Consider the following 11,240-nt stretch of genomic DNA (forward strand, 5'->3'; position numbering starts at 1 on the left):
TCCGAGGCCAGGACTGGGGCCACCCTTCTGGACGCACAGCAGCCTCCACAGCAGGGAGGCTCTGGGCTATGCACAAGGAGGCCCCTGTTGCCCTGCCTGACCCCAGAGCTAGCCGAGGGAGAGCCCAGAGGGCAGGTGGAGAGCCAACTTTGGGAGCAGAGGGTGACGGCCCCTGCAGGGCAGAGCCTGGGCAAAGCCCCCTCTCCACCGACATCGTCAGCCCCAGCCCTGGTCTGTGTCTGCCTCTGGCCCAGGTTCCGCCTGGCGTCTGGGGCACTGGTGGAAAGCTGGGCCTGGAGGGTCCTGGGCAGGGGCAGCGGGCCCAGGAGGGCTCCAGACGAGGGGGTGTTGGGTTTTGTTTTCTGTCCTGCAGAGGAAGCGAGTGGCCTCCAGCTATCTCAACAACCCCCTGTTCCTCACAGCGCGAGGTGAGTGGCAGCCTGGGCTGCGGCCTCTCAGCTGCTCCGGGCACAGGGCAGGGCGGGACCTGGGGCTGGACCAGGCAGTTCCCATCCTCTGTGGCCTTGGCCTGAGCACCAGGCAGGTGGCACAGCAGAGGTGCCATTGCTCCTGTCAGAACGGGCGGGCAGCATCTCACAGCACAGGAGGCCCAGGAGTGGGGACAGGCAGCAGCTGAGGTCATGCAGGTCTCTGTCATGCCGTTGGGTGGACAGAGGACCAGGACCTGTGATGCCAAAGGCCACCCTGTCGATAAAGGACTGAAGACCCCCCACAGCTCACTGCCACTGCAAGGTCCTGGTGTCAGGGACCCTTCCTCCTCATGCTCCAGGGGAGGACTCGGGCATCACTGGGCCTTGCGATACTCCCATCATGCCCTGGGGCAAGAGCCCTGCCACACTAGGCCTCAGAGAGCCCAGTCCTGACTGTGCCCCTCCAGTGCCCACTAACCTGTTCTCCGCCCTTCCTCCCTGTGCCAGCCAATGAGGAGCCCTGCTGGAAGGTACGTGCCCTCACATTCACACCTGGGGGTGGGTGTGTTCCACACAGTCCCGGTGGCAGTCCTCCTGGGAAGGGGTGGCCCTGGAGTGGAGCAGGGCCCTCACCTCTGCCTTCGGTGCTCAGGACCCTGCCCAGCACCATGCCTGCTTTCCTCCTGCCAGGCGGAGCCAGGCATGGCCACAGTGCCAGGTGGCCAGACTCAAACAGGACCTCTCCCTGCCTGGTCCTGAGAGTGCCAGGACCCTGGGAGCCACAGAGGCCCCAGGAAGAGCCAGTCTGGGTGCCAGCTGGCCTCTGCCCTGGCTCTGCCCAGCCTTGCTGTGTGGCCCTGGGCAATCTTTCCAAGGACTTTGTAATCCCCAGGGTCTCACCTTCCAGGCCCACACCTCTGGTCCTGAGACCACCCCTGACCCACACATGTCCCTGCTTCCCCAGACACCGGCTGGCCGGGGACTCATTCCCAGGCCCAGCCTCAGGACATGTTCAGTCTGTTCACAACCTGGGACCTCATCCCAGATGAGCCCCTGGCCCGCGTGCTGTGCTGGACAAGCATTCCAGCCAGTTCTGAGGGGCCGTGGTGGTTTCCACAGGGGCCCCGCCACAGTGCCCACTGATACCTGCGGGCCTGGCAGTGTGTCTGGACACCTGGTGCCCAACCCAGGCAGACATGGGGACAGGAAGCCCAAGCTGCCGCCTCGTCCCCACAAGACCTGTCCTGGAGGGGCCTTGACTTTGAGGCAGGACACCGGATGGGGTCCCAGCTCTGGCCCCAGTTTACTGTGTGGCCCCAGGCAGGTGTCTCACTCTTCCTGGGCCTTTGCACTGAACGAGGGGTGCAGAGGGGCCTTGTCTGCGGTGCCCAACCTCAGACATCTCTGGTATCCAGGGCTTGGTGGTGTGGGCTGTCCCAGACCCCAGCCCTAAGGTCGGAAGCTCCGTTGATGCATGACCTGGGGGGGCGAGGGGTCCTGTGGGTGGCAGGAGTCAGATTTTGCAGGTGGTAGGAGCTGGTTGTGAAGCCCCTAAACCCACAGAGTGTTGGTGCAGCAGCCAGCCGGCTGGGAAGGGGACTCTGTCTCTGCAGAGTGTGGCAGGCCGTGTGGGAAGGACATCTGAAGGGCCCTCTTTCCTTACCGTGGGGCTGGCATTGGCAGAGCGCCTTGTGTGTCTGTCCTTCTCAGGCCCCAGGGAGCACGGGGCAGCAGTGTCCACCACACAAATGTGGGAACGGGAGTGTGACTCCCCCAGGTCTGTGTCCCAGGCTGGACAGACACGCTACTGAGAGGGTTTCAGGTCAGCTGCCCAGGCCCCCCAGGATAGGGGACCGTCCCTTAGGCTGCAGCAGGACACCCTTCCCTGTGCACACCTGGAAGACTCCGCTACTGGGCCACGTGGCACTGACTCGAGCATCCCTGCCCTTGGTCAGCTTGGCCCAGTGGATGCCCTAGTGTCCTGCCTGTCAGGCTGCCGTGCCTCCTGCTGGGGTCCAGGAGTGTCCCTGCACAGTCACCTGCAGAGGCCTGTCCCTCCTCCCCCTGAGCCACCTCCACACTCCTCTTCTTTCAGAGCGAGATCACCCAGGATGAGCACTGTGCCATCTGCAAGCGAGGGGCTAGCCTGCAGCCCTGTGGCACCTGCCCGGGGGCCTACCACCTCAGCTGCCTGGATCCGCCCCTCAAGACGGCACCCAAGGGCGTGTGGGTGTGCCCCAGGTGCCAGCAGAAGGTACAGGCGCACCCTCCGCCAGTGTCCTGGGTGGTTGGCGGTCGGCAGCGGCAGGGAGCACAGAGGAGGGGCCTGGGTGTCGGGCCTTCTCAACCCTGGCACAGCTGGTACCTGGGGCCCTTGTTACAGGGTTTAATCCTGTGAATTGTGGGGTGTTAACAGCGACCTTGGCCTTGACCAGGGGGAGAGACCCAGAAGGTCCTGGCCCACATGCAGCTTTTCTCCTTTCAACTTCTCTGAACCAGGCCAGTGTGGGCACTGTCCCCTGGTCACCCTGGGGAAGCTGGTCAGGTAGTGGGCATTCCCAGAGCCCCACAACCAGGGTTGGTCTGCCTTCTCATCTCTCCGTCTGCCCTCCAGGCCTTAAAGAAAGACGAGGGTGTGCCCTGGACCGGGATGCTGGCCATTGTGCACTCCTACGTCACCCACAAGACAGGTAGGTGGCCCTGGGGGGAGGGGCCTGCCTCCCCTCCCCCACGGAGGTGCTGGGTCCCCGTGGGACCTGGAGAGGCTGGGGTCCAGACTGTTCAGGGTCCGAGCTCTGAGGAGAGGGACCCTGGGGCGAGCACCTGGGTCCCTGCATCAGTGCGGGGAGGGCAGGGCCTGCTTCTGCTCCTGGCCCAGCGGCCGCTGCCCTCTCCCTAGTGAAAGAAGAGGAGAAGCAGAAGCTGCTGCGGCGGGGCGGCGAGCTGCAGAGCGAGCGCCAGCAGCTGGAGGAGCGCGACCGGCAGCTGGCGTCAGCGGTGAAGGTGCGTGGGGGCAGGCGGTGCTGCCCGGGAGCCTTACTGCCCCTTAGGAGCCCAGGAGAAGAGAGACCCTCACCCAGAGAGCCTGTAGGTGGAGGACGCGGCTCCCATGCATTCGATATATGATTGTCATGTCCTTGAGGACGTCTGGCCCTGCCCCTTCTCAGCTCTTTGATCTTGGCCAGGTCCACCCTGCTCTGACCTCTGTTTCCTTCTGTGTGAACCCCTCCTTTAGGGGTGTGATGACAAGATGACGAAGACGGTGGTGGTGCTGAGCTTGGTGTGATTATTGGTGATCCTGGTGGTGATGGTGGTAGTGATGGTGATGGTGATGGTGATGGTGATGGTGATGGTTGCGATGGTGTGATGTCATGGTAATATGATGGTGATAATGGTGGTGATGGTGAGGGTGATAACAGTGTGGTGGTGATTGGTGGTAATGGTACATTGGTAGTGGTGCTGTTTGTGGTGGTAGTGATGATACTGTTATCGGAGGTTAGGGTTGGTATGATGGTGGTGATGATAGTATGATGGTATTGGTATGATGGTGGTGGTGGTGGTAAGGTATGATGATGGTTATGGTGTGGCTTTAGTGGTAATGGTATGTGATGTTGATGGTATGGTGGTGGTGGTGGTGGTAATGGTGGAGGTGATAGTGGTAATGGTATGGTATTGATATAATACCATTATATCAATGGTATTAGTAATGGTAGCAGTAATGGTATAATGTTGGTAGTGATGGTGGTGATGGTATGGTATTGGTATTATGGTAATGGTGGTGGTGCTGGTGATACTGGTGGTGATGGTGGTGATGTTGATGGTGCTGGTGATAATGGTGGTGGTGGTGATAATGGTGGTGGTGGTGCTGCTGGTGTTGGTGGTGCTGGTGATGGTGATAATGGTGATGGTGATGGTGGTAGCGATGGTTATGATGATGGTGGTGATGGTGGTGGTGGTGATAATGATGATGGTGATGGTGGTGATGGTGATAATGGTGATGGTGGTGGTGCTGGTGGTGGTGATCCTGATAATGGTGATGGTGATGATGGTGGTGATGGTGGTGGTGGTGATGATGGTGATGGTGGTGGTAGTGATGATGGTATGATGGTGTTGTATCATGGTGGTGGCAGTGTGGTTGGCGGTGGTGGTGGTAGTAGCAGCAGCGATGGGGCCTAGAGAAGCTCTTTAAGTGCAGTGTCTCCCCAACCCTCTCAGTAGCTCCGCTGTTCCTAGCACGATGGGAAACAGGGTGTGGTTATTTACACCAGCAGCCTTTGGCCAGAGCAGAGGGACGTCCTCCTAGGCCTCATTCCCACTGCGGATGGCGTCGCCGTGGTGCACAGAGGCTAGGGAGGGCGGGGAGCTGGCTGGCTGGAAGGTCCCATGCTGCATGTGCTCCTCCACCCCACGCTCTGCAAGCCCCTGGGGTCTGGCTGGGTCTTCTCTCCTTGTCCCTGCTGCCTGGCTGGCTCCTGCGAGGCCCTGTGCCTCTTTGTTCCAGGACTTTGCAGTGGAAGGGAGGGGCTTTGGGAGGGTGGCAGGGGCAGCCGCCAAAGGACGCCTGTGGAGGTCAGTTCTGAGACCCTCTCTCTGACCCCTCCCCCTAACAGAAGTGCTTGGAACTCAAGACCAGCCTGCTGGCCCGCCAGAGGGGCACCCAGTCATCGCTGGACCGCCTCCGGGCCCTCCTGAGACTGATACAGGGCGAGCAGAGGCTCCAGGTTGCCATGGCAGCCAGCAGCCCCACCCCGCTGCTGGCCGGGCCCTGGACCAAGCCCCCAGCAGCCACCATGCGCTCCACCCTTCAGCACCCCCAGGGCCACAACTGACCCTAGGGACCTGCCTTCAACCCATGGAAAGTCATTGGGACCCTGCTCACACGACCTGGGGGTTCTGTCGGCCTTAATTCATAAACACTGAATTTCAGACAAAAATAAAACCAGACAGAAAGACCACGGAGAGAAGGGAGAGCCAGGCCGGCATCCCAGAGCCGGAGGGGGTGAAGCCGAGTCCGCCCCTCCCCAGTGGGAGGGGACACCTGGAAACCAGGTGGGGGTGATGGACTGTGCCCCCATCCTCAGCTGTCCTCAGCCATCCCTGGCTGCCCTGGCCTCCATCTTCCGGGCCCAGCCCTCTCTGTGACCTCATGCTGCCTCATGCTCCTGGGAGAGGGAGGCACAGGCAGCCAGCACCCGGCCACGGAGGGTGGCACCCGGGCCTGTGGGGAGGACAGCGAGGTCGCAGTTAGCTGAGTAGTAGGTAGTTGGGTTGAGCCGTCCGGCGAGACGTGGTAGCAGATCTAGGTAGTTCTCCAGCGCCCGCAGGGCATGGCCGCGCTCCGTGCCTCTCCAGCACCCGGCCACGGCAGCTTCCTGTCAGTATTATTAGGTGAAGAGTTGCAGCTGTTGAACTTGAGACTGGGAGGGGCTTCCCCGGGGACCAGCACTGCCTGTGGCCGGTGGAACAAGCGCCTCGCCGTCCCGCCGCCCCGTCTTGCCCACCGTCTGGACTCTTTTGCTACCGATGTATTTTTCTCATGGAGTTTTTGGGCGAGATGGGACGGAGCCATGCAGGGGGCGTTTGGCAGATCTGGGGTTTGGATCAAAGCCTCTCTCCTCCACCGTCCCGCCTTGCCAGTGCAGACACTATGCCAAAAATACCTTTACATTTCTGTGTGGCGCTCCTGTGGTGGGGTGTCCAGTGGGGCTCACTTCTCTCTCTGCACCTGGTAGTCTCTGCTTCCAGGTTCCAATGGGCGACCTCCCCTGGGAGGCCGGACTGGAGCCACCCAGAGGGGTTTTGAAGAACTGGGTGAAGAGTGTGGGGTGGAACAAGGGGCGGTGGCCCTGGGGGGTTGGTCCCTGGAGACTGGAGAGCCCCTGCCTCCCGCTTCCCCTCGCTAGCAGAGAGCCCAGGGGCCCCAGCATCTCTCAAGGGCTCCCCGTCCCGGGGCCTTGCCAGTCCCAGCACCCACCAGCATCCCCAGCCTGAGGGACTCAGCACAACGGGCTCCGCCCAGCATATCACACAGTGCGCGGGCGCCGGCGGGGGCCACAGCCACGAGCCACGCGCAGACACAGGTGCAGAGCCCGGGCAGGCGGAACCCGCAGCCTGCCGCCACCCCTCCTGCCATTTTCACGACTCCGGGAGAAACTGTGCTGTACGATACAGATCTATTTTAATACACTCAACACTGGGTTGAACAAGATTTTTATATTCTTTTATTGATGAACAAAGTGAGCCGCGAGGCGCCCTCTATATTGGTTACCCTGCCGTCCCGCTCCGCGGCCGCGGTGTGAATGAGTGCGGGCTCCTCTTCCTTGGTTTGCTTTCCTCCTTCTAGGTTGGATTGGGTTTTTTAAAACCATCACATGAGGACATGAGAGGTTGGACCGGGAGGGGTAGCTGCCCCCTGTCTTGAGACTTAGTGTTTTTTTGGACCAAGGAGCACCGTCCAGTGGGTAGTGAGGTAGAGATCAGTGCTTGTCGTCGTGTGCCTGTGTAGCTTCCCTCTGAACAGCGCATTAAACTCCATTGATGATTTCATCCCTGTGGTCTTGGTGTCCTTGCCTGGCACTGCCAGGTGGGCGTTGGAGAAGCCAAAAACCGGGGTGTTGCCTGCCAAGCTGGCCCCATCCCAGCCCTGCGGGCAGCAGGTGTCCCTGTTGGGCCAGGGCTGGAGGGGAAAGTTACAGGGATCTTCGGCCATTGTGGAGCCCGGGGCTCCTCTCTGCCCGGCTGCTGCTGCCCAGCTCCTTCCCATTGCTCAGGGCACAGAGGCCCCCACCGCTGTCCTGGAACCTATTTGTGGCCTTGGAGCCATCCGCCAAATGAAGTTAGACCCCCAGTCCAAGCTCCAGTCACTGGGCAGAGCCTCGGAATGGCCCTGGGGGGTCAGGGGCCATGCCTGGTCAGCAGCTGTGACCCAGAGGGTGGGTCAAATGCCAAAGCAACCACCTGCAGGACCCCCGAGAATAGGGGCACCCAAGAGGCAGGGCTGGGCGCCCCCAGGGCAGGGTCCACTGCAGGCCTGCTGCACGGCATGAGCTCAGGTTGGCTCTGCTGCCCACCCACTGCACCATCCCCTCCTGTCACCGCAGACAGTCCCCACGCTCTGCCCCAGGCTGCCTTGAGACGCTCATCCCCTGGGGGGTCACTGGGCCAGCCACACTCAGAGTCTCCAGTTCACTCCCCTTCTGGATCCTTGCCAGGCAGCCCCCACCGTCTCTTGCTGCCCGGAACTGCCCAGCTCAGGCCAGGAGTGGCACCTATGGCCAGATCCACTGGGCACCCTGGTTGACAGTACCTACTCTCGAAGGAGCACCCAGGGCCCAGTTCCCCTGCTGGCTGCCCCTCCATCTCCTGGAGCTCCCAGGCCAGCACGGTCTCTGCTCTCCTGGACTCCGTGGTCGACCTCCGCTTCCTGGCTAGCCGTTCTGTCTGCTGGGGCCACCAAGGGCCAGCCCCCTTCCCACCTCGGGGGACTACAGGCCCCTGACCGTGGGCCAGCACTGGGGAGTCACCCTCGCCCTCCCTCACCTCCACGCCGGCCATGGGCAAATCCCTCGTTTCTGCTGTCGGAGCATAAGGAGACGGGACGTGTCCCACACGGCTCCAGAATCACCTGCAGCCCCTGCCCTCCCTGTCCCCCACCCCAGTGGGTGGTCTCAACCCACAGTGATGGCAGCTGGTAAAGCCAGCTGCTCCCGTCTCAGCGACAGCTGAAGCCCCTGCTTCCCTTCCCTTACTGTGGCTCCAGGGCCCACACCCACACCCACTGGCCTCCAGCCTCCTTACTCTGCCTCGAACCACTCAGCAGGGTCCCAACACAGGGCCTTTGCACCTGCTGGGCCCTGGGCCCCTCATGTTCTTCCCCAGCTGCCTTCCTCATTGGCTCCCTGACCTGCTTTAAGACATGGCCTTGACCACTGTCCCCTCCAGGTACAGCTTCCCCAGCGCCCCCAGTGAGTCGCCAGCAAGCCTGTCCTGTCCTGTTATTGGAGTCTCAGACTGTACCACCTACTCCATGCTTGTGTCTGTCTGCGTCACGGGGCAGGGGTCTGGCAGAGCTCCCCGAATCCCAGCATCTGAGGGCACCTGGCACATGGCTGGTCTTGGCATAAACGTCTGTGGCATGAGGGAGCCTCAGGGGCACAGCTGCAGGCCCAGGGCTGCCTCCTTCCTGGTTCAGGCCGTCCCCAAGAGTCCTGTGGGCCAGCCCAGTGGCCAGGCGAGGCTGGACAGGTGGGAGAAAGCGAGGCAGGAAGGTGAGGGACCCGCCTGGGACCTGCGGGGGCGGGGGTGCGCCAGCTCCACCTGGTGCTTGTCCTCAGAGCCCCTGCCGGCCTCACGCCCGCTCCAGGGCAGCGCCTGCAGCCTCCCACCCCAACCACACCAGGAGCACCTCCCAAGTAGCCTCCCGCCAACAGCCAGCTCCCTCCACTGGGCAGCACTGCCCCCTCAGCCTCGTGCCCAGCTGACCTGTGCCAGGACCCTAGGTTGCCCATTCCCCTGTCGCGCCTGACCAGCTCTACGGAGCAGCCAGGGAGGAGGGTTGCCCAGGCAGGCCAGTGGGGTGGCCTCCCCACGGGTGTCCTGTTCCCGGGACTGCAGCAGCGGGACGCACCTGTCCCCGAAGGGTCTGACCACCGCGACACAGTTTGAGTTTCCTGGGGCTTCGAAGCAAGGCACACAGACTGGGCGACCTGACAGATGCTGCCCCCCAGACCTGGAGGTGGAGTCCAGGCCAGGGGTCAGCAGGCCGGTCCCTCCTGAGGCGGTGGAGGACAGTGTGCCCTGGGCCGTCTGGGCTTCCGCTGGCCTCTGGCCTTCACCCCCTCTGATTTGTAGAGGCACCTGCCGTCTTCACCCCCATCCTCACACGGGTTCTCTCCAAATCCCTCCTGTGAGGACATTGTCACATTAGAGTAGGGCCACCCCAGGGTCTCTAATAAGCCATCTTGGAAAAACCCTGAGTGGGCACGTGCACAGATCCCGGGGATCAGGGCGCCATCATTGTCACAGGACTCCAGGTTGGCAAGTGGCAACATTGAGAGCAGATGGCCCCCGTCCTGTGTGACTAACCCGATGGGGCCAGGCGCGGAGCCACCTGTGATCCCAGCAGCTCAGGAGGCTGAGGCAGGAGGATGGTGAGTTTGAGGCCCTAAGCAATGAAGTGAGACCCCGTGTCTGAATAAAAACAATTTTTTTTAAATGGCTGGGGCTGTGCTCAGTGGCAGATCCCCCCGGGTTCAATCCCTGGTACGAAAAAAGAAAAAAAAAAGCCGCACGAGGGTGGTGGGATCGGGGCCTGACCAGGACGCTCGGCCTTCCACGTCCTTCTCCCGTCCAGTGCTTCTCCCTCTGGAGGAAGTGCGTTGGATCCGGGTGGCTTCCAAGCCTGCAGTTTCCTGACCTTGAACTTCAGACAGTGAGAGTGACAGGCACGTCTCTGTCCTTTACCAGTTCCTTCAGGGACGCACGGCAGCACAGGGACCAAGGCAAACCCATCCACCCCTTTCCTGGGTGCCCCGGAATCCACTGCTCACGGCTTCCACCCGGGAACGTCCCTGAGATGCCCCATGTGCCTCCTCTGTCCCACAGCCTGCAGCGGGGAGAGACCTTGGTGTCATCTTGCTGAACCCCCTGTCCCCCTGTGTGCACCCCGAGTCCTTCCTCAGAGCTGCCCTGGAGCGACTCAGTTCCTCACAGGGAATTGAAGCTCAGAGACCTCAGGAAGCACACCACGGCCACACAGCAGGAGGTGAATGTGAGCCAGGTGGTGGCTCTGGTGGCTCTGGGCCCCTGCTCCTATGGAGGACTGAGGCCCTGGGTGTCTGGGGAAGGAAGGGAAGGGGCCGGCCCGCTAGGCCCACTACCTGGCACCAGCGGCTGCATTCGTAGACCACAGCTGTCTCACACAGCAGAAGGGCAGGGCCACCAGGGAACAGGGCGCCAATCCCATCCTCCCTGTGACCTTCCACCACTGAGGCGCATTCGCAGGACACAGTGAGACCACAGCCCTGGGAAGGGCACAGCTCGCTGCGGGTCAGGGGTGCCTGGACCTGAGCTCCGCCTCACCCACCGAGGAGCCCAGGCCCGGCCAGGCCGAGCTGGACGCCACCCCTCACCTTCCCTCTCAGCTGATGGAATGTGCAGCCGTGAAGGTGAGGGAGGGTCTTCTTGACTCCTAGGCCAGTCTCCTCTGGAAAGATCTAGAAACAGGCCTCCAGCATCCCCAACTAGGCATGTGACACAGAGTCAGCGGTCATGTCCAGGGACCCGTCACGCCCGCGTCCACCCATGGACCCTCGGGGCTGCGAAGGCTGGAGGTGCCATGCAGTGCCAGGGCCTGGCTGAACGGGTTCATTAAGGAATCGCTGAGAGCCCGGCCCTGGGGTCCCAGGGCCTCTGCAAGACTCTCATGGCTAGAGATGCCCTGGGGCCCGAGCACCTGGGGCCATGTTGATGGTTTAAAGCCCCATAGTCCCCAACCCCAAGCCCACAGGGGGCCCACGTGTGGGGGCGATCTGCCACCCTCACACACGGCCATGTGGCTTCCCCAGAGGATCTGGAGCCCAGCTTTGGGGAGGGTCTCCCTCCAGAGTGGATACCCCCTGGTGGCCCAGGGGTGGCCGAGCCTGCTGCAGTTACTGTCTGCAGGACACTTCGAATCTCTGGGCGGTTCTGATTTGGGCTTTGTTGATTCTCGCTGTCGCCTGCCATTGCTGATTCCTGGTGTGTGTGTGTGTGTGTGTGGGTGGGTGGGTGGTTGTTGCTTTTTGGTGGTGCTGGGGATAGAACCCAGGG

General features: G+C 62.0%; 1 protein-coding gene across 1 annotated transcript in view; it reads left to right on the forward strand.

The window, feature by feature from the left end:
• The window catches only part of Phf21b (PHD finger protein 21B), a 68,554-nt gene extending 61,577 nt beyond the window's left edge, over positions 1–6,977 (forward strand). Inside the window, exons 8-13 of the mRNA XM_015501808.2 lie at positions 374–428; positions 939–961; positions 2,527–2,685; positions 3,046–3,121; positions 3,331–3,434; positions 5,042–6,977. Of these exons, the coding sequence (XP_015357294.1) occupies positions 374–428; positions 939–961; positions 2,527–2,685; positions 3,046–3,121; positions 3,331–3,434; positions 5,042–5,260 (636 nt within the window). The 3' untranslated portion in view covers positions 5,261–6,977. The remainder of the gene's footprint in view (positions 1–373; positions 429–938; positions 962–2,526; positions 2,686–3,045; positions 3,122–3,330; positions 3,435–5,041) is intronic.
• The last annotated feature ends 4,263 nt before the right edge of the window (positions 6,978–11,240 follow it).

This window comes from Marmota marmota, unplaced genomic scaffold (assembly GCF_001458135.2).
Source record: "Marmota marmota marmota unplaced genomic scaffold, marMar, whole genome shotgun sequence".
NCBI lineage: Eukaryota > Metazoa > Chordata > Mammalia > Rodentia > Sciuridae > Marmota > Marmota marmota.